The 22,043-nt window shown below is 34.5% G+C and overlaps 10 protein-coding genes across 10 annotated transcripts; 5 read left to right on the top strand and 5 right to left on the bottom strand.

Moving 5' to 3' along the window:
* Positions 1-7: 7 nt before the first annotated feature.
* Tsp_08497 (conserved hypothetical protein) lies at positions 8-2,198 on the bottom strand. The gene is made up of 7 exons (XM_003375463.1): positions 1,745-2,198; positions 1,364-1,685; positions 1,208-1,308; positions 961-1,145; positions 826-912; positions 675-722; positions 8-277 (listed from the first exon to the last, which is right to left on the bottom strand). The coding sequence occupies exons 1-7, from the start codon at positions 2,196-2,198 to the stop codon at positions 8-10; spliced, it is 1,467 nt and encodes a 488-aa protein (XP_003375511.1).
* Positions 2,199-2,635: 437 nt separating this feature from the next.
* On the bottom strand, positions 2,636-4,364 carry Tsp_08496 (methylosome subunit pICln). The gene is made up of 9 exons (XM_003375462.1): positions 4,243-4,364; positions 4,057-4,190; positions 3,912-3,977; positions 3,735-3,833; positions 3,604-3,666; positions 3,484-3,556; positions 3,242-3,300; positions 2,944-3,059; positions 2,636-2,746 (listed from the first exon to the last, which is right to left on the bottom strand). The coding sequence occupies exons 1-9, from the start codon at positions 4,362-4,364 to the stop codon at positions 2,636-2,638; spliced, it is 843 nt and encodes a 280-aa protein (XP_003375510.1).
* A 1,300-nt stretch (positions 4,365-5,664) lies between these two features.
* On the top strand, positions 5,665-6,433 carry Tsp_08495 (hypothetical protein). Its single transcript, XM_003375461.1, has 4 exons — positions 5,665-5,709; positions 5,756-5,857; positions 6,133-6,213; positions 6,281-6,433. Exons 1-4 carry the CDS (start codon positions 5,665-5,667, stop codon positions 6,431-6,433), a joined length of 381 nt encoding a protein of 126 aa, XP_003375509.1.
* Positions 6,434-6,715: 282 nt separating this feature from the next.
* Positions 6,716-8,787, bottom strand: Tsp_08494 (60S ribosomal protein L3). The gene is made up of 9 exons (XM_003375460.1): positions 8,737-8,787; positions 8,460-8,652; positions 8,244-8,315; positions 8,012-8,099; positions 7,748-7,883; positions 7,268-7,696; positions 6,978-7,073; positions 6,807-6,926; positions 6,716-6,748 (listed from the first exon to the last, which is right to left on the bottom strand). The coding sequence occupies exons 1-9, from the start codon at positions 8,785-8,787 to the stop codon at positions 6,716-6,718; spliced, it is 1,218 nt and encodes a 405-aa protein (XP_003375508.1).
* Positions 8,788-9,993: 1,206 nt separating this feature from the next.
* Tsp_08493 (conserved hypothetical protein) lies at positions 9,994-10,983 on the bottom strand. Its single transcript, XM_003375459.1, has 3 exons — positions 10,710-10,983; positions 10,528-10,670; positions 9,994-10,017 (listed from the first exon to the last, which is right to left on the bottom strand). Exons 1-3 carry the CDS (start codon positions 10,981-10,983, stop codon positions 9,994-9,996), a joined length of 441 nt encoding a protein of 146 aa, XP_003375507.1.
* Positions 10,984-11,761: 778 nt separating this feature from the next.
* On the top strand, positions 11,762-12,295 carry Tsp_08492 (WW domain-containing transcription regulator protein 1). Its single transcript, XM_003375458.1, has one exon. The coding sequence runs from the start codon at positions 11,762-11,764 to the stop codon at positions 12,293-12,295; it is 534 nt and encodes a 177-aa protein (XP_003375506.1).
* A 687-nt stretch (positions 12,296-12,982) lies between these two features.
* Tsp_08491 (Yes-associated protein) lies at positions 12,983-14,350 on the top strand. Its single transcript, XM_003375457.1, has 6 exons — positions 12,983-12,999; positions 13,274-13,467; positions 13,582-13,805; positions 13,878-13,934; positions 13,995-14,231; positions 14,300-14,350. The coding sequence occupies exons 1-6, from the start codon at positions 12,983-12,985 to the stop codon at positions 14,348-14,350; spliced, it is 780 nt and encodes a 259-aa protein (XP_003375505.1).
* Positions 14,351-16,156: 1,806 nt separating this feature from the next.
* On the bottom strand, positions 16,157-17,152 carry Tsp_08490 (conserved hypothetical protein). Its single transcript, XM_003375456.1, has 5 exons — positions 17,144-17,152; positions 17,088-17,118; positions 16,896-16,916; positions 16,571-16,811; positions 16,157-16,289 (listed from the first exon to the last, which is right to left on the bottom strand). Exons 1-5 carry the CDS (start codon positions 17,150-17,152, stop codon positions 16,157-16,159), a joined length of 435 nt encoding a protein of 144 aa, XP_003375504.1.
* Positions 17,153-18,155: 1,003 nt separating this feature from the next.
* Tsp_08489 (hypothetical protein) lies at positions 18,156-18,834 on the top strand. The gene is made up of 3 exons (XM_003375455.1): positions 18,156-18,250; positions 18,295-18,498; positions 18,774-18,834. Exons 1-3 carry the CDS (start codon positions 18,156-18,158, stop codon positions 18,832-18,834), a joined length of 360 nt encoding a protein of 119 aa, XP_003375503.1.
* A 317-nt stretch (positions 18,835-19,151) lies between these two features.
* On the top strand, positions 19,152-21,042 carry Tsp_08488 (conserved hypothetical protein). The gene is made up of 4 exons (XM_003375454.1): positions 19,152-19,380; positions 19,847-20,088; positions 20,141-20,254; positions 20,968-21,042. Exons 1-4 carry the CDS (start codon positions 19,152-19,154, stop codon positions 21,040-21,042), a joined length of 660 nt encoding a protein of 219 aa, XP_003375502.1.
* Positions 21,043-22,043: the final 1,001 nt, after the last annotated feature.

The raw sequence follows: 22,043 nt of genomic DNA, 5'->3' as shown, positions 1-22,043 counted from the left end.
AATCCATTTATACAGTGTACAATCTCACAATTGTGGTGCTTACTTTGTCTTTCGAATTCAGAATCACACCGGCATTTGGTGGAATGCGGACAATTAAGTGACAAAATTCCGACGAATAAAGCGGCAACCACACTCGAGCTGGTAAATTCAAATTCAGCATGGCTAATTCGGCAATCAGTCGAGTACAGCGCGTATTACGGTCAGGAATGGAGCGCAGTCGATTGCCAATTGCCATCAAAGATCTAACAAATTCCAACTCAGGCGTCAGTCGTGATGCCTAAATTGCAAAACAAAATACAAATTTCACATAATTAGAAAAACTGTGAACAATATATTATAAAAAAAATTTCTTAATTAATCTGCGTTTTATTTCCATTTTTTATTCAAATTTTATTTCTTCAAATTCAACATAAACAATAAAAAATTAAACAGCTACTAAAATGGCAAACGTAAAACCGCGCTGAACAACAAAACTATATGGATAACCTATTCGCTGCCGCATATGCTACAACGATCCACACTTTTTTACATGTCATTTTCTTAAATTCTAGTTGCAGAATAATTCTAATTTCAAATTGCATTTATTCAAATAAATTATTAAATGCTGTAGCGGATAAAGTACAAAACAGTAGCCGAATAGAAGAGTTTTTATTAATATTTTAGAGCTAACTTACAGTAAGAACAACATTCGACCCGTTTAATCTAGAAATTGAATTCGCAACCTTGAAAAGTCAAATAAAAAAAATAAACGCTTCAAAATAGATTTCTTTTTCAAATAATTCCACTATCAATTATAATAAACATACAATTTTAAAGAACAACAACTGCCAAACTTATCATTGCAACGGATGCTAAAGAAGAACTGTCAACAGTAAGAAAAAACTTGACAACTTTGATACATTGTGCATTTTTCTGAAAAATTCTTTTTCCACAAAATACAAATCCAATAGATCTGCTTACTTCACAAACGCATCTCAGGAAAGACTTTTGCAAGCTTGTCACCAAACAGCTGTCTGAATCAAAGCAGCAACAGCCACTATCAAATGCTCGTCCTGTAGTCAAATCACCGGGTGACAAATACAACGATCTGAAGCTCGAAATGCTGACTTCTCGTTTCAAACTTCCTCCGGGATTGCTGTATTGCACTAGAAATAAACAACAATAAAATGCAAACCAACAAATCAAGGAAAACCTTCCCAAGGCTAACCGGTAGCATCGGAACGAGATCGATGATGGCCTTTTTTTTCAACCGGGTTCGAAGCAATCTGATTCGATTTCCACGACACATTAACTGTACAACGCTTCGCTCTGTGCAAAACAAAAAAATATACATAATTTCAAAAAATAACTTTATATTTTTTACTTAATCTGTTCTGATAAAATAAGATTTTTCAGCTTAAGCCCGTGACTTTTACGTTTGCAACCACGGTATGAATCTACACCATAAGCTTCCAACAACCACGAAACGTGAAGAGAAAATTCAACGCTTTTCCGACACCCAAAAAATATGCAAAATATGAATAGAATATGTAAATCAACAACACAATTTACAAATCTCAACAAGTACCTGTGCAATATATAGGGGTGCAAAACATCCGCCACTTCTCGAACATTTAAGTACAGATTAATCAGCTGAGGCAGGTAAAAGTCAACGTCGGCATCAGGGTAACTAAATAGTCGATTTCCTGAAAAAAATTAATTTTATTCAAAATTCATTATCAAAAATACATCAAAGTCAATCTACCTAAATATGTCAATACTCCCGGTTCTTTGCTTTTAAACAGATACTGGATAGCGATGTGCATGTTAAAAAGGTTGCTTTCGAATAAACGCAATAATAACGATTGTTTTGGTGTGGAAGATGCATTGTTGAGATCGACGGAAATCGATTCTGATTCACACCGAATCGGTGATTCAACAGGAACATCAATCACTGAACTATTCTCATCCTTATTTTGAACATCAACAGTCGGATTGACAGTTGCGGAACAGTCTGACGCTGAAGAGACAGTTTCTGATGAAGGGATTAAAGAATTCTTCGACAAACCCTTCGATACATTACTGTTGCCAATTAACGATACCTCATTGTCGGCCAAATTGAAAGCATCAGCCAAAGAACACTTGATACAAAATTGTTCTTTTTGATTTTTTACATGGCAACACTGCTGAGCAGATTCATTATCCATGCATCCAGACATTAAATCATTTCATATGTTTACATTCTACATGCTCTTAACACCCTAATTTAACAAATAACCTGATCTCTGATAAATATCAATTACAACAGTACACACAAAAAATATGATTTTCAAGAACAACTGTACAATTGAATAGAAGATTGCCATATATTATAAAATAGAAATCTAAACAATATTCGAAATTATTTATTGAAAGGTAACTTGCTACAGCATTTTAAACTTAATGTGCTACAAAAATTGGAATACTTTTTGATGAGAAATAAAATGCTTGTTTAAATATGATTTCTACTAATTAATCACTATGGTAAATAAATTCAACAAAAATTTTGCAAATATTATTAATGAATAATTTTTCTGTAGCTTTTAATATTAAACATTATTTACAAATACTTGCTTTTCATTTAATACTGATCTACAGTATAATTTTATTCGTTACGTTATTTTTCGGTCACTTTTGCTATGGGATCAGAAGCAGCGCGACAGGTATCATTTCGTTTTAATGGTGAGTTTTTGCAAGTCCTTTTATTCAGCAGTAATGCTGTCGTGCGCTTTTAAGAAAAATAAATACACAGTAATATACATATATATGTATGTTCATTATGTTTAACAAATATTTCTTCTCAATACGTAGGACCGTTTGCAAATTGGCTTCGAAAAACAATATGGCATTCGTGGACAGGGCGACGTTACGGTAAATTTTCAGTTATTTGAATTTGTTTTTTTTGGAAAATTGTTTCAGGCTTACTTTGGCACGATACATACTCTGAATCGAAAGAAATTGTGGAAGAGGCTGTAAAACGTTTGTCGCCAGAAGAGTATGACAAGAGAGCAATTCGTCTGCTTCGAGCTGCACAACTAACTCTTAAACATGAATATTTACCGAAGGATCAGTGGACTAAATGGGAAGATGTGAGTGATTTTGTCCGATGAGCTTCCGTTTATACGATTTTTCATTTCAGGAAACTTGGTATTTGAAGCCGCATTTAGATAGAATCAAAAAAGAATATCGCGATTATAAAACATTTACTGGTAGGAAGCCATACTGGGCAACTCGCGCCAGCTATGAACAAAGTGAACACTGAACACACCTTTATCTAGACTACTACATGTATGAAAATATGAAATAAATATTGAAATTAAATGATTAGTTTTATAACGATACTGCTCTAGAATGTAAATTCCACGGTTTTATTTCAGACCATTTTTTTCAGTCTTCTTCATTTTCGCTGAGTCCGACTAAAAATATATTGTGAACATATGTCAAAATATGCATGATTTAGTAAACCTACCGCCGCCCATTCTGTCCAAAAGTTCTTGCTCTTCTTTACTCAAAGTGCACATATCATAGGGCAGCGTCTCTGAAAATGTAAAATCAACTATTTGATTGAAACTTTTTTTATTTTACCCTCAAAATCATCGAAACATTCTTCTGATTGTACTTTAGTTATCATTTGAAAAATTGTGTTCACTAAAAAAAAACAATTTTCAACATAATATAGTCTTATATGTCTTATAATATATAGTCTGTAATCTTACAAGATTCCGGAGAACTCGGAGCAAAATGATAATAGACCGAATTTGTTGCATCCATTTGTTCATCATTTTCTCCATCTTCACCATTTTCATTGGCAACTTCTGCATACAGTAATAAAAATACTTATTTAAACACATTTCACAGTGTAATTTATTGTTAAGTGTGAACAATTCACGTACCATCTTTGCTGTCAGTTACAAGAACATCTATATTGAAATGCTGCTTGTCTAAACACTGTGAATCGTCTAAATTCAAAAGTTTTAATTTCATTTCAAATAAAACTGAATAATCAATGAACAATGCACTTCTAACAACAATGCTTACCCTTCGAGAAATCCTGGAATATGTACAAGCTTTCATGCGGAACAACACTTAAATCCCGACAAATAGCATGCATCGCAATCGTAGAGTATGGTAATTCAAAGCCTAACTTATTTTCGTTGGCCCAAATTATGCCGCTAAAACAAAGCGTAGTTATTCATATTGAGAAAAACATATTTATAATCTCACTTGTAACAAATGAATAGAGTTCCAGTTCCACAAAAGTCTTTGTTTACGTAAGCTAAGACGGAATCTTCTTTATAAGTGACGTCATCGTTAGACGGTAGTGAAATCGGCTGTAAGCCTGCCATCAGATATAATTGAAAATTCTCCTGAAAAATGACATTTTTAGACGTCAGAACGCAACTAGTGCGCAAACAAATTAAAAAGCACGCATTAATAATATATTTTTAAAATCATAGAATAACGTTTCCTTTCATATTTCGATTATTAAATTTCACACCGCACCATACATTAAATACTATATTAGTTACTGAAAAACGATTATCTTTTATAAGTTTACTATAACCCAGCGTTTCTCAAACTGGGTTCCGCGAAATATGACACATTGTTTTGCCTTTTATATGTTACCAATGAACAATTCTAGTAGCTATTATCTGCTATTTGTTATGCATCTTATAGCAGTAGCCAATATTCATTTCAGGTTAACCAGCTTATTAGAATATATTATGTATGCCTTAAGAGCTCTAAGTCATCGAAAAAGAAAAAAACATTTTAGAAAATTATACATGGATTCCGCGAGACAAGAAAATTACATTTAGGGCTCCACGAGGATAAAACTGCTGAGAAACGCTGCTATAAGCAAAACGCTACAGTTAAAGTACGCTCTTCAGTACTAAACCTGAATGCCACACAGATAACTCTTTAAAAATATAGAACTTAAAAATCTACTATAAAAGTATACAATTATATAAACACAAATTCATATTTAAAATGTACATCAAAAAATAATGACTGAAACTTAAGAACAATAACAAAATAAAAACCGTCATACTATCACTAGAATACAGGTACAATTTTACTAAGAGAATTATTATACAAAACTCAAATTAATGAACAGAAAATTAATGATTAAATAAAAAATTTTTATTGATAATAAATTTTTTTTGAAAAATTGTGCAAGCTATCTGAGTTTTTTTTAATTGAAAAGAACATCGTTTACAAAAATACTACTGTAAACCAATTTGGTTACCCAAAGTTTTTTGCTAAATAAAACTTAAAAATATATTTCAATGAAATTTATTATTTATTAATACATATATTTTTATTATTAAATAAAATTAGTTGCTTTTTAACCAAGTATACCAATTAAACTTTTTAATGTTAAACCATCTCACTTTTTTTCAAAAAATTGACAAAGCACTTTAATATGAGTTATAAAGTGTATGATCATATACCGTATGTATAAGTTGCATACAGATACTATTCAATTATGATGCTTGTTATTTGTTTTGTTATAAAGTTATGTCATCACTTTAATTGCGTAAGCATCTGCCAGTTCGCTCACTATTTTATCAATCATAAAACTTTATTTTGATTATTACTGTAATAGCGCTGCTCAAGGAATTTTCAGCAGTATCGTGTGTGTGAATGGAGTCAACAACGGAAGGAGCTGTTCAACACTGGATGGTTATTGTTTGTTGATGGTTTTTCTTGCTTATAAGGAAAATTGTTTTTTAAGGAAACGTTCGATTTTAATGGAATGAAAGTGTTCATTCGCATGGTAGAATATGATCGCATACGTGAACTTTCCATTAGTGAAATGGGAAAATATTTCATTCTGGTATGTTACCTTGTTTGACAGCTATTTTCTGATTTTCATCTATGCGAAATGTTATGCCTCATTTTCTTAATTTTTCTTCTGTCTATTATTTAAAATTTTCATTAAATTGTTATTTCTTGATCAAACTTTCCGTACTTTCGAATCTTGTTTGTTTTATTGTTTTTGTAATTATCTTGTTATATTGTCATTCTGACAGATTTTACTTTTCATTTTTCAGTTTTTACAATGTTTCGAACTGACTTTGAAGAAAATCTCATAACTAAGTATGTTTTCAGGTCAGAGTCAGCCGCCCTCAATTTCCCAATGCAAGTATCATTGGTGATTATGATGCAAAGATTTTATGCGGTCCAAAAGATGTAATGTGTTTAAATAGAACAATTGTTTTGAACGTTTCTTTTATTGCATTTACATATGAATTTTCAGTCTCAGGCGGAAGTGCTTGCAAAGCAGTTTGCGGAAATTTGGCCAAAATCTTCGGAAAAACTTTTTATGCTGTTTCTCGGTGTACGCGATCTTTCACCCCCGTTTGTCAATGCGCTGATGGCATTTCTCAAAAACAAAGTTGTCACTGTTTAATGTCTTTGTCGAAAATAGATGCAGGTTAATTTTGGTTGCTCAATGTGACTTCTATTGGATAAATAAAAACAGGAACAGCAGTAAATAATTTATTACTTTGCTTAATTAAAAAAATGTTAGCTTTTCTTGTTCTAAATGTTAATTAAACAACTGTTTGTTGTTTCTAAATGCGTTGCGTGATTATAAAACTAACGTAACCCTGCACACGGTGCTCAAAAGAAAACAAGTTAAATTCCAAAGACAATCATTTATTTCAGAAGAACATCAAAAATATCAAAGTGGTTATTCTTTAATCAAGTCCTTCTTCAACAAGCCCTAAAGAAGAACAAGATAAAACTTTCTTATATACTGCGCAGCATAATACATTACATACCATAAAGGCTTTCTTTTCTGCATGAGTCTGGAAACGACCATGACCAAACTTGCTACTGGTATCGATAAACTTCAGTTCAATCTTTTCCAGTGCACTGCGCTTTGTATGGGTCAGTAAAGACTATAAATGAAAACTAAGTCAGCAAATAAATGATTTTAAAAAAAGTCAAACCTTTCGCAAAGTTATCACTCGTTTCTTAGGACCCATGCAACAACCTTTAATTAATACATAATCTTGATTGACCATACCATAATGTGGAAAACCACCCTATAAAACAGAATATTCAATTATTTCAACAATAAAAAAATGTAAATCTAAATTTCAACAATGTAAATATTACACGTTTTCAGAAGGAAGGCAACATATACTATGTCAGCAGTTTTTTAAGATAAATATATGAATCATCATGAATAAAAATCTTATTTAAAATGAGCGAAACATTTTCGCAAATATTTACATACCATTGGATTTATAGTTTTTTCGGTCAAGTCGTATTCAGTACTGCCGTTCTTCTTGTCAGCACCTTTCCCAATGCGATAAATCTTTTTGTTGATTTCAGTACGATGGTGGTAGCCTTTCTGACCAGCGCGGGCAACGGTGTAGCGAACTCTACTCGGATGCCAAGCACCGATGCAAGCGACTTTACGTAAACCTTTATGCGTTTTGCGTGGTAATTTTTTCGTATGCCATCGACTTGTAACACCTTTAAACCCTTTTCCTTTTGTCACACCAATACAATCTATCATCTCATCCCTTGCGAAAACGCTATCCACAGGCACTTGTTTTTCAAGATGTTCACGAGCCCAATTCACCTTCTCCTCGATTGTGCCACCGTTCAGTTGTATTTCCATTATATGCGCTTTTTTCTGACCATGGTGGAGTAACTTCATCTTTAAAAGTTATAATTAATTTTAAAAATCACAAACTACAAATAAACAAACTTGAGTGTGTGCAATCACGCGAATGACTTTGCAATATTTGATCATTCTCGCAAAGTCAGTTTGAATTTCCTTTACACCAGCTTCATCTTGCCATTTTTTGCTTGCTTTCGTAAATGCTTTTCTCTCACACTTGTACCTTAAACCATGGAACAAAATTGAACCCTCATACTCATAAAGGCATTGGAGAGTTTTCAATTTGCATTGCTCTTGTCTTCCTGGTCTTGTATCATCAGGTCGAATTTAACTTACCAACGCTTGTAAAACCGACGTTTACAATCATCACTCAAATGCTCAGCCCAAATCGTTTTAAAAGCACGCAATCCTTGTGGTGTTTCAATATAACCAACAACACCTTAAATAAAAAAAATTTTAATCTTATTTTCACAATCACTTATGAAATAAAACTGTCCCAATAATCTACATGTTTCACTATTAAACATTCAAGTAAATTTCAGCTTCTTTGTAAATTAAAATTTTAACGAATAAAAATACAAACACTTGCCTACAATAACCATTGGAGGCGTTTCCAGAACAGTAACCGCTTCGACTACATCTTTCTTGTTTATTTCTAGAAAACATATTTAAAATTAAACTGAAGCAAAACGAGAAAATCTCATTCAAAATATATTTCGATTCATTTAACAGTTATAAATAAAACAACTTAATATCAATACGTTGACCAATAGCTTGAAGTGGAAAAAAACAAAATTACTTGAACCAGGTTTGTCCACTTCGCGAACAATATGCGTCATGCCTGCTTTGTATCCGATAAATGCTGTCAAATGAACAGGTTTTTGCGGATCATCTTTAGGAAAACTCTTTACTTTTCCGCGATGACGTTTCGATCGTTTTTTCGGAAGAAATCCAACGTGGCCGTGTCTAGGGGCAGAGAATTTGCGATGTGACTAAAAACATGATCGTGCATAATAACGCATTATGTTCATAAGTAATTTAAACTCACCATTACAAGCAACGACCGACTTAATTACTACACAAATGATAAATATCGTTAACTTACTACTGTAGTGTACGTGTCTCATTAATTTAACCTGCAAATCAAATCATAGAATTACTATTTTGAGCCACCAAAATAATATTTAAGAATATCACGTATTTTAATTTTTAAAATAAACATTTTATATTATTTTACATATGAAATTCTGCATAAACAAACGTATTACGAAAACTTAACCATCTTAGGAATATCGTTCGTTGATTGGCCGAAGTTGATTGGTCAGCTTTGATCGGCCGAGTTAGTCAATGCTGTTACTTTATTTTCGCTATTTCGCTATCTCTACTGTCTGATAGATGTGTTTTAGATTCCCACCAAAATTTTATACAGTCCGTTTAAACTTGACTTCTGGATGCTTTTGTTTCTAACACAGACAAAATATAAGAATTGTTAGAAATTGATAACACTTTATAGATTTTTGATAATTCAACTTTAATGGGGCAGCATCATCGAAGCAGTTTAAATTGAGAAATCCGTTTGAAAGTTGAAGCACCTTTATGTATTTAATGAAGATTCGTTATGAAGATAATGAAGATTCAGTTATTTTATTTAAAAATTTTTTCATTATAATCAATGTACGAACAACATGTTTATATAGTAAATGCGTATGTCTAAAACAGCTGCGTGAGTAGTGATTGCATGTAAAAGCACACTAAGTAGAAAAAAATTTATACAGTAAGGGTAAAAGAAGCGTAGCGATTGATAACGCAGTAGTGAATGTATGGTTGTTATTACTTGTGTCATGTTGAATAAAAATATTTTCATTTCTGTTATTCTGCCTGACAATAAATGCCACGTCTAGATAGGGTTTCAAAGCAGTTTGTGGTACTTAAGAAGCGAAATTTTCAAAGAATTCATAAATAAGAATTTATAAATATCATTTTGAAGAACTTATTTCAAATTCGAGAATCACTGCAACAATAATTCACTTTCTTTTTATATTTTTGTTAAATTATAGATTTTTTAAAGTGGTCATTTCAGTGTTGACTGCAGGCATATTTAATTTATTTAAAAACTTTAGTTTCTCTCCTTATAAAAATGAATGTAAAAAGTAGGTGTGAAAATACAGCTTAGCGTCAGATTCTTCAAAGTTATTTATAAAAGATAAATTTGTCTTCGCAATCAGATTAATTGCATTCACCGTGTTTATTGTTTTTATTATTGCATGTTGAGGTGTAGCTAATAAAGATTAATTTTAACGACTCTTAAATATATATATTTCCAAGATTTTCAGTTAATGTTTCATGTTAAAGAGTATCTTAATTTAAATTTTACTTTACATATTTTCAGCATAGGCAACCTTACTGCAAACTCTCTTAGTAAATGAATGGTAAGTGGATTACAGTTAGTTTTTTAGTATACTGATAATATGTTGTCCTGAAGCCTATTAGCTTTTAGAATCGGTTTAAATGAACTGTAACTGTAAATGAGAACAAGCATTTTAACATTTGTAATAACTTATATTACGTAAGGTAGTGAATTGTAAAATAAATAAATACTTCCATTTTACACTTTAGAAATAATATCATCATTCATTTTTGCTTTCATTTTGTAATTATTTATTTTAAAATTAAGTGCATTATTTGAAAATTTAATAACATATAAAAAATAAAGTTTGAAAAAAGCGTAAAACATATCAGAAGAATCGCATTTCGAGTATTTGATAGTAATTAATGCTTTTTGTAATTAATTATAAGCAATTAAGTAGATTTTTAATTTCAATATAAATTCTCATTTTTGCAGAGCAATGTTGACAAACACAGTAAACTAGCCTTGCACTTGCAAATTGCATTTGGATTACTGTATTTCGAAGTTGCCCGCACAAGTATCTGTCCTTGACGTGAGTGCTGACTGTCTCGGTCGCTGGTCTTCGAACAGTTTTGTCTTCAGTGCTGGTCAAGGCTGACGGCTCTTCGCCGGCATTATTTTTGTTTCTTTTGTTTTATTTACCTTGATGCTGAATTATTTTTGTTTTATCGCGTACTTTGCAAGCCTCGCCCAAGCCGCACCCACTCAGCTCGATATCAGTGTGAGTCAGCGCTTCGCCGCCCCCGCCGTACAGGCAGCTCTCTACGACAACGTCACAGTGTTGCTTAATTGAATAAGCCAAACAATCGACGCAGTGTGTTTCTTGATTGTCGTATCTGGACGTTTTCTTCACAAAATGAGAAGTTGTCTGCCAGCTAGCTTTTTCTTCTGCTGGCAAATGTTTGAGAAAAATCATCTTCAACTGTTTTGTTTAAATGTGTTTACTTTTCGGCCTGCTTTTTTTCTGTCTCTTCTTTCTATCTCTCCATCTTTTGCCACTCCACACTACTACACATCATCATATTTTCGCATCACATCGCATTGCCAGTGAGAAAGAAGAGCCGTAGTTATATCTTTACGTGTTTATGTGTGTTTATGTATGCATATTCGTGTGCGTGTGTGTGTGTGTGTAGGTGGTTGGGTGGGTGTGTGACTGGCAAGTTGGTTGGTTGATTGGTTGGTTGGTTGGTTGTCTGGCTGGCTCGCTGGCCGACTGCTTCTTCTTCGTCTTCTTTCTCAACATCGTCAGCACACACTTTTGCTCGCTTGTTGTTACTCTCTCGCTCTGTGGCTGTTTTTCTGCGCACATCTAATTCTAAGCGCCTCCGTGTGTGTGTGTGCATGCATGTCTGTTGATCTACAAAGTGCACAAGTTTGTCCGGCCGTTACCTTTGTTTTCAGCTGTAAGCGCGCGCGCGCTCTCGGCCCCAGTGGCCTTTTGACAAATAGAACTGTTTGATCAACCCATCTTGGCCCCCAAAATCGCCCCAGCTTATCGCTTCTGCTCATTGAACAAGCTTGAACTAGCGCGTGGTGTTCTATCCCACTTGTGTGTGAGAGGAGGGAAGGTTCTTCTCACACGGATGAAACAAACAATTCTCAAATACGTTGGGATTTGATTTATTCATTTGTTTCAGATCGAAACGACCCGCCATTTTCGACCGCTATGCATTGTAACTGTTGAATAAATTCGAATGGCTTGTTACGGCGAATATTCGGCGGGAAGCAGTGGTCAGCATCAGAGAAGTCGTTCGAATGTTGTGATCAAGAGCAGCGTTGATTTGGACCAAGCGTTGAATGATCACTTCAAAAAGTCGATCGAATGTTTGAGTCCTGGCGCCGGCGGTCAACTGTCCACCGTCTCCAGTTGGCGTGAGAAGAACCTGCCGGATACATTTTTCAAGCCTTGCAAAGCGTCTGCGGTGCACAGTCGCGAAGGCAGCGACAGTTCCGGCTGTCATACTGTCTCTTCACCGTGCAGCATATTGTCCGCCTGCGGTTCCACGGCCAGCGCTTCTTCGACCGCTGTGCAGCACACAAGAGCACACTCTAGCCCCGCCTCGTTGACCAACGGTCAATTGTCTCTTGCTTCTGCTTTCCGCCTTGACCAACAGCAGCACGGTCGTGTGCACAGCTACGACATTGACGTTGACCTGGACGATCAAACGTTGCCCGCTGGTTGGGAGCGCGCATTTACAGAAACTGGTCAACCTTATTTTATCAAGTGAGTATATATACATTTATTTATTTATTTATTTATTTTATTTTGCTTTTCTCAAGCCTTAAAATTTACGTTGTATATATACAGATATATAGATGTATATTTTTGTTTCTTTTCACTTTTCATTCTCAACGTTGATGAATGATCCGTGGTGACCTCTGTGATCGGTGAATGCCACCCAACTTCGACCGCGTTCCGCACCGGTCAATGGTTGACATTCATTTTCTCTTCTGTTGGTCACACCATGGTCTTGTTCTATATGTATTTATGTATGTATTAACATGAGGGCCGTCGTACGCATCCTCTGCGATATGAATCAAACGGTGACAATTTTCTCCTTTCTGTCTGTTGAAAAGCATGCTGCAATCAGTAAACTAATCTCTTGCCGTTGCACGACATGGGAACACTGTCCATCTATAAACAAAATGTCCCACTTACTTTTCTTCATCTTTGCACAACTAGTCTACAGTGTTCTAATTTTGTGTACTTTACAGAAGTTTGTCTGATTTTTTTGTTGTCAAAGAAGTTGCAGTTTATATTTGCTTTACTCTTGCTACGTCGTGACTTTTTTTTTTCGTTTTACGTGAAAGCTGCGTGGGAGTTGTTGGGGAGTTTTTTTTCCCACCAACGCAGTTTGAAAAGCATGGGCTTCAGAAAGTCGTGCACAAGTCCCAGTTTTCAACGGTGGAAAAAAATGGGATTCCATCCGTCGTAATGCAGAGCAGAGGCATTGTGTAGAAGCAGCTTGTTTATGATCGATTGCAGCAATTGGACTTTTTTTCTGCAAAATAACCACTTCTTGCCTTTTTGGCAGGGAAATTGTTGCACACAATCGAAGGGAGGGTGCAGAGGGTGTGATATGTTAACTTTATGTTCGGGGATTTTTGTTTTTACTGTGAAAGAAAAATTCACTATATAGTTTTCAGAAATCAGATTATTATTATTATTATTATTTTTATTATTATTATTATGATGAATCATTTAGTCACATTGATAAGACGACAACATGGGAAGATCCGAGGAAGCGTCCTCTGAAGCAGAGCGTCGTTGTGAACCGACTTGCGGACCACAGCTTGCCGCCATTGCCTACGGGTTGGGAAGAGAAGATAACTCCTCATGGCGAGCGCTACTTTATGAATCACAACAACGAAACGACTACTTGGTTTGATCCACGTGTGCGTAAGTAGAAAATTCTTTTTTTTGTTTTTCGTGTTTTTTTAATGCATCTGATCTGATCGAATCATATGACAGAATCAGCGGATGGAACATTTATTTTGTGATTTTTCTGTGTAGCTCAAGAGCTGCAGCGCCCGTATGTTATGCAGAGACAACTTGAATGTCTTCAACCGGTTGCCGATACGTCATCTGGCTTTCACATAAAACAGCAGCAGCAGCAGCAACAACAACAACAACAACAACAAGCGTCCGGCTTTTGTCCAACCACTCAGCAACGGGTGCAGGAGTTGATCCAAGAAAGGCAGCAGTATAGATCCAGGCAGCAAGAAATTATGAAACAAGTAAAAAAGTTTTTTTTGTGTTGTTGTTGTTATTTTTAATAAAATTAACTGTCATTTTTGTGTTTGTTAAAGGGATTGCTCAGCGATTCTGCAGCTATGCCGACCAGTCCACTGGCCACGCATCTTAGCGTCAGTTTTTAGTACTTTGGGAGGTGTTTTAATTGAAAATAACAACAAGCTTTATTTCAGCCAGAAAATTTTCCAAATTGTCAAGTGGCCGGAAGTAGTGGAACTCATCACTCAGCCATGGACGCCGCCTACCACTGCAGACAAAAATCAAGTGATTCCGGCTTGGGTATGACTTTGAGCACCAGCAGCAGCTATTCTCAACCTCACACGCCGGAAAATTTTCTCGCTTCTGACATTGACTTGAACATTGGTGGTATCGATTTAAATTCAATTATGGACGTTGATCCAAGCATCCAAGTATTTCTCTCTCTTTTTTTTATCATTTCATGTTTTTCGTTTAATTTTCTAATGTCACATTTTTAAAGGAATTGAATCCACAAGATCTGGACCAGTACTTGCGAGGTAATATGCGTTGAAGTGTGAATGTGCAGGTTTTTGTCGTTTGACCTGCTAATGCTGAAAGGTGCTGACACATACGAACGTTTCCCTTTTACGCAATCTGATGCTGCTAATGTTTATTTCTTTTTGTTTTTGTTCCATTTAAATGAAACTTGTGCTATTTCATCGTGCCTTTTTTTAAAAAAAATTATCTTTCTTTTTATCTGCCATGTCATGAGACGTGCCTTGCTGTGTACTACTTCAGCTACTACAACGACTATTATTATTACTATTATCATGGACTACTGTTGAAAATTCATTCAACTCATTTCCTGATTACAGTAATCGTCTATTGCCTTCCGATTTTTTTATCTTTTTACTTGAAGATCACTTAAACGGGATGTGGTAGATTGGTCTCGTTTTCAGTTTTGTATTGTTGTTGTCAAATAAAGCAGGCTATTTTTTTTTGTATTTATTCGGAGAAAACAATTTAACATGCGATCAACCGCATTGATTTCATCTTGGTTAGATCAACATGTCCGGGTAAGTTATTTCAATTCATTGCCACTGCTGCAATTAGACCGAGGTTCATGCAGTTAGGTCTGATCTGTTATTTGGTTACATCTTCAAATCTGCGCAACCCTACTTTTGCTGTTTACCTGCCTGTGCGGCGTCACTATTCCGCTGCTGATGCTTATCAGGTTTCAAGTACTGCCATCAGTACTTCAAATGCATAATATTATGTGGTGACAAGCATATCACTGTGAAATAAATATTCGGTAAATATATTAGCATATATCGTATGACATTTTAATGAGGAACAGCAGTTATTTAGCGCATTATATAAAGACGAAGACCAGAATCAACAGTGGAAGAGAGACAACAATGGAACAACACACATCGTCATGAACTGTGATTGTTTTCAAAGACGGTTTGCAGATACGACATTCAAATGTCTAGTATTTAAATGAAAAATTAGTGGAAATTATAAAATTAGAAAAGAATCTTTGTCACATTGATATAACTGAAATGAATGTGCAACGTTTCAAATATTTTGACAATGATACAGTTGTTAAGAAATCTTCAGTTCAAACTTGAAAATCTCTTTTGTAAATAGACTGACTGTATCGATCTATATATATAAATGATTCAAAGAACAGTGTATGCCGTTTATCTCAAACTCATTCAATTCAAGCGTTGGATAGATGCTGAGATGGCAGCTAAAGATCAGTTTAAGTGTTCTGGAAGACAGCTTTTCTTAAGTATGTTGCCCCTCCAATCTGTTCACTCATATTTATACATGTTGGTTGACCGGACACCGCGCCACGTAGCCTGGGCCATGTAGCCATTTGGCATACAGCTTGCCATGTTCAGTGTGGCAAACGGCTTCACCAGATATGTTTCCCAATACAGTGAAACCTGTGTAAGTCGTCAACCGCCGAAGTCAAGACGTCGGAGAATGCGCGAAGCAGTCAACGCAGAAGTAAACGAGCTCTTGTTTCATCTTTTCATTCGCTGTCCAGCCAAACTGAAACCGATAACTCGACAATTGCTTCAAACGAAGACAGTCGACATTACCAGAAGGATGAGCGTAATAATCTGTGCCAGCAGTGGATGGATGGAATCATTTAGGCGTTATCATCATAATATATAATTTCGTTTCTGTGAGAAACCCGACAGAAATAGTGATTCTCAGGTTATCAGTAACTGAACCACAGCTTAGTTGTTCACCTAACAATTTTCGATAAGTAAAACTCTCCTAACAAAAATGAAGACTACTCCCGTACTTTAATATTTTACGCGACCCACACTTTGAGAACCACTGTGCTAGACAATGTGCCCAGTCATCTGAATGTGGAACTGTCAAACGTTAAGCTAGAAGTTTTGCCTGCAAAGTCCACGTCGTGCTTGCAACCACGTATAACCGTCGTTATATTCCAGAAATTGCTTCGTGCATTAAAGCAACTACAGTCGGTTCTTGCAAATTTCATTTTATTATATCAAATCGCTAATGTGCAAATAGGCTTTGTTTTTTGATTTAGGTTCACACTCTCAATATCCTATGTGAATCGGAAAACGAAAACTACATTTACAAAATTTTATTTGAAACTAAAACAATTAGGTTATTTTGAAACGTGAAACATTATTGATCATCAATTAATTATGATTTGCAGAATAATAACCATGTAAGCCATAAAGAAAACATAAAAGTCGATAAGGAAAAGAAGATCATAAAAAAATAGAGGTAAGTTTGGAACGCTTCTGCTAAATCTTCGTCTTCTTCAGAATTTGCACAATCACGGGTACTTGCTTCCTCCAACTGCTCGGATATTTCGACTTTCTGAGACATCATCCCAGCTTCCAGTTGTGCATCCGTCAGCTTCGGACGTTCAGCACCCCATTCTTCCGTTTCGGAACTTGCCATTTCCTGATTGGTCAGCACCAAATACTTTGCTGGTGCACCAACTCCGTACAGCGATCCATAAAGTTTTTCATCCACTGCATATTGAAAGAATTTCATTCTGCTGGAAAAAAACAGAAGGCTTCACCGACTGTAATTTTAATACGCTCGTATTTACTTACCTTGAACAGTGGAGCACAGGCCTGCAAAATTGGCAACAATGAAAATAAATTTTCACTCAAAGGGAGCGTGGTGAAAGAGCACTTTAAAATAATCACTTTATGCTACTGCTTTAAACAAAGATCGTCATAACTTAAAAAGTTCAAAGCCTGGTTTAAAATTATTGAAAATTATATTTATTAATTTTATAATACGTTGAATACCGACAAATGAATATTGTAAAATCTAAAATTCAAAAGTATATAAATACGGACTTCATTTTCCTTATATGCCAGTTCATACTGTAATGTGATTTGTCATTCTTGATCAGCAGTGTTAATGTACTTTTACCTCCCAGTTGACAAATTGTTGGTAAGTAATTCTTTCATAGAATGCCTATTTAATTTATTAATAGATGTAATCAACTTTTATACAAATGGTGTACTTTTCATTATAAATGACGGATGGATTTTCAGAGTTTAGTTTCTTTGTTTAATGCTGCTTTTACAATGAATAGTTATTAAATAATGTACAGTAGTTGCAAGATTTTTATCTTCTGACAGACATCAGCGTTTGCATTGTATGATTAATTTGAGCGGTAACAGTGTTGTTATTTTATCAAGTTTAGAGTGCCGTTGTTTATTCTTAACGTTAGTTAACACAATTCAGTAATTGATTTCATTTCTAGTTCATATTAACGGTATGCGTTTAATCTTTTGCTAGATCATTATTTTGAAAACCTCTCAACGCGTCAAAAAGTTGTACTTTTTGATGAACTGAAATAGAGGTAATATAAAAGCTTTGAGAAACGCTCGGCAAAATCACTTTGTTAGGGCACCTGTTCATTGCTACATTGATTTACGTTCTCATGAATTTTAATAACAAATAATTTTTTCACAAAAGTGATTGAATTCTTTTTAGGTATTTTATTACATTCTCTTAGAGAGATGATGAACATTTGCTACTGAATGTGATCTATGTATGTGTGAATGAATGGATAGTGTATGATTTTTTTCGTTTATCTAAATTTTCAACAGCATTCACCAATTTTTCTACCATATCAGATTTATCTTGTAATCAAAAGTTTATTTACCATTTTATGATCTGTTGAAATTTTACAGTTACAAATAAAAACGACATCTGCAAATGTGCATTTTCCGTTTATTGAAATTATACAAAAATGTTGCAGTTCTTTTGCTATGCTTCAAGCTAAAAGGTGAAGAGTTTTGTTCAGTTGAGGGTTGATAAAATTGTCTACTGGAATTGAATTTGAATGTAATAAAATGTCAATGAGCTTCAATGGTAATCATCCCTCATCAGATACCTGCATTTATTTAATGTGTGTGCAACTAACGACTGTCATGGATGCAATTAATAAGTAATATGAAATTGCACTGTTGTACTGAACGTTGTATTTTGAAGTTTCACTTGCTCTGTATTGCATTTTCCAACTTCAACTCTTGCAAAAATGAAGTTATTTTCTTCAGCTTTACAGATGGACTCAGAAGATGAACTGAAAATGCGTTGCCAACTGAAATATCCAAATTTATGGTACCGTAGCAGTTGCACAATAACGCATAGACTCATCGCAGAGGGAATTCACAAATATGACATGCAGTCGAATAGGTCAATTTTGATTTCTTGTTTTGCCTTCAAATCTGCTTAAATCTCCTTTTGTTGTTCCTCTGCCTGGGCTTCATTTCTACAACGTTCAAATATATCATATAAAATTACGTATTCCGTCAAATGGCAAACCCAAGTCAACAGTGGAAGAGCGATAACAGCTGTACAACGCACATCTTTATGAACTGTGATTGATTTCAAAGCAGTTACAACTGTGGCGTTAAATACAAATTAATGTAAATTATGAAATAATCTTCAAAAAATTGATATAATTAAAGTAAACGTATTGCGAGCGTTTGTACAGGAACTTATTCGCCAATTCATCTGGATAATTTTTGAATATTGAACGGCTTATCATTGGTGCCATTTTGATACTTTATCTGAATACATTTTGCAAATTACGATCACATTCGCATCCTAGTACAGCAAACAATTCAATGATGTGTGGCAAATATCCATTGAACGTGTGCCTTGCATTGCTGCGTGTGGAACAGCATTAAAATGAAATGTAAATGAATATATTGCAATTATAATGTGACAGGCGACGACTTTTGGCATGGAAGGTCTGAGGAAAGAAGCAAAATTCAATCGAAGAAGCACTCTGAAGCCGTCCCATTACACGCAGAGTTACAAGCCGTTCAGACAATACACTGCCAATGTACCACAGCAACATTAAACTGTCGCCATCATACGGCTACACACCTCCGCGTTATGGTGCACCGTATCGGACATACGTGCATCACATGGACGTGGACGACGCTGTAGATTTGTACAAGAAGAGGTGCATGACGTCGAGCGCGTTGGTGAAATATTGGCTCACACCGACCAATTCTGAAACGCGCAGACGTCGCGAGCTCAGAGAATTCGAACCTCTCTACCAGCCTAGTTATTACCGTATGAAAAATGAACTGCCACGCCCGTGGAGAAGTTTCACCCACCGGCTCATCAGCTAACTCTGCCATAAGTCATATTTATTTTCCTTGTATTCGTGTTGTTTCTTCTCTTCTTTTTTCTCCAAACAACACCATGCATTATTCATTATTCCAGAGATTGCTTCACCCATTAAAGCCATTACAGTCGTCTCTTGCAAATTTCATTTTATTATATCAAATCGCTAAGGTGCAAATAGGCTTTGTTTTTTGATTTAGGTTCACACTCTCAATATCCTATGTGAATCGGAAAACGAAAACTACATTTACAAAATTTTATTTAAAACTAAAACAATTAGGTTATTTTGAAACGTTAAGCATTATTTATCATCAATTAATTATGATTTGCAAAATAATAACGATGTAAGCCATAAAGAAAACATGAAAATCGATAAGACAAAGAAGATCATAAAATAATAAAGGTAAGTTTGGAACGCTTCTGCTAAATCTTCGTCTTCTTCAGAATTTGCACAATCACGGGTACCTGCTTCCTCGAACTGCTCGGATATTTCGACTTTCTGAGACATCATCCCAGCTTCCAGCTGTGCATCCGTCAGCTTCGGACGTTCAGCATCGCACTCTTCCGTTTCGGAACTTGTCATTTGCTGATTGGTCAGCACCAAATACTTTGCTGGTGCGCCTACTCCGTACAGCGATCCATAAAGTTTTTCATCCACTGCATATTGAAAGAATTTCATTCTGCTGGAAAAAAACAGAAGGCTTCACCGACTGTAATTTTAATACGCTCGTATTTACTTACCTTGAACAGTGGAGCACAGGCCTGCAAAATTGGCAACAATGAAAATAAATTTTCACTCAAAGGGAGCGTGGTGAAAGAGCACTTTAAAATAATCACTTTATCCTACTGCTTTAAACAAAGATCGTCATAACTTAAAAAGTTCAAAGCTTGGTTTAAAATTATTGAAAATTATATTTATTAATTTTATAATACGATGCATGCCGGAAATGAATATTGTGAAATTAAAAAATCAAAAATATTTGAATATGTTCTTCATTTTCTTCAAATGCGAGTTCATACTGTAAAGTGATTTCTCATTCTTGATCAGCAGTGTTAATGCTATTTTTACATCCCAGTTAACAAATTTTTGGTAAGTAATTCTTTCATAGAATGCCTATTTAATTTATTAATAGATGTAATCAACTTTTATACAAATGGTGTACTTTTCATTATAAATGACGGATAGATTTTCAGAGTTTAGTTTCTTTGTTTAATGCTGCTTTTACAATGAATAGTTATTAAATAATGTACAGTAGTTGCAAGATTTTTATCTTCTGACAGACATCAGCGTTTGCATTGTATGATTAATTTGAGCAGTAACAGTTTTGTTATTTTATCAAGTTTAGAGTGCCATTGTTGATTCTTAACGTTGTTTAACACAATTCCGTAATCGATTTCATTTCTACTTCATATTAACGGTATGCGTTTAATTTTTTGCTAGATCATTATTTTGGAAACCTCTCTACGCGTTCAAAAGTTGTACTTTTTGATGAACTGAAATAGAGGTAATATAAAAGCTTTGAGAAACGCTCGACAAAATCACTTTGTTGGGGTAGCTCTTCATTGCTACATTGTGCACGTTCTTATGAATGTTCATGACAAAAAGTTTTTTCAGAAGAGGAATTGAATCTTTTGCAGATATTTTAATGCATTCCCATATGGAGATGGTGAACGCTTGCTGCTGAATGTGATCTATCCCTTATATGGTGGCGGACCCCCTGAAAACTTTCTCGTTCTGTTTTAGCAGAAGTCGTAAATGATGGCAGCTGTTGCTTTTCATACTTTCCTAGAAATCGATGTAGTATATTTTGTGTATGTATATGTAGTTGTTTTTTAAGAGGGGTGGGATGCTTTTCGCTAATAATTTTTTATATCCTATATTTGGTTGAGATGCTATGAGAATTTATTATTCAGAAGAACATTTAATTCAACGTTGAATGTGAAAACTACGCGCATAGTATGCAAATTAGCGTTGTTATATTTTATTGATTTTTTGAAAGTCAAAATCACGCTATAATCTTCCATTGTTCATGGCTAAATTGTAATTTTCTTCTTCATTTTGGAAATTGAATAAATTCTATGAAATTCAATTTTTATAAATGAATATTATGCATAACATTGAGTGTAGTCAGACAAATTAAAAGTGTAAAGCTGACCTATAAAAGTATGAAATAGTTTTTGTATGAAATGCGTTTATTCATTTTCATTTTGCATATTTTATAACATGATGTGAACAGTGTCATCTAGTATTGTGAGAAGATAATTTTCACTATTCGCTGATTTTTGCTGACATTATTTTTTCCCAATTTTAAACTATACTTCAATTATAACTTAAATGAATTACAGTAATAATTATATTAGTCAGCAACACGTATGTAAATTATTTTCAAACATTTCGATATTTTAGTTTTTATATTTTCACTCTTTTGTTAATACAAAGAACGTTATCAAAAACAAAACTGTGCTTTTGATGATAATAATAATTTCAATTATGAAAGAAAGGGATTGTAATAGATCTAATTGGTATTTATTTAAATAGAAATGTAAAATTTCAAACAAATAAGTTGACTATGAGAAATTAAGTAGCAACAATAATTTGT

This window comes from Trichinella spiralis (genome assembly GCF_000181795.1).
Source record: "Trichinella spiralis strain ISS 195 chromosome Unknown Scfld5, whole genome shotgun sequence".
Classification (NCBI taxonomy): Eukaryota; Metazoa; Nematoda; class Enoplea; order Trichinellida; family Trichinellidae; genus Trichinella; species Trichinella spiralis.
Note: the sequence above shows the minus strand (reverse complement) of the source record. Positions and strands in the feature narration are given on the sequence as shown.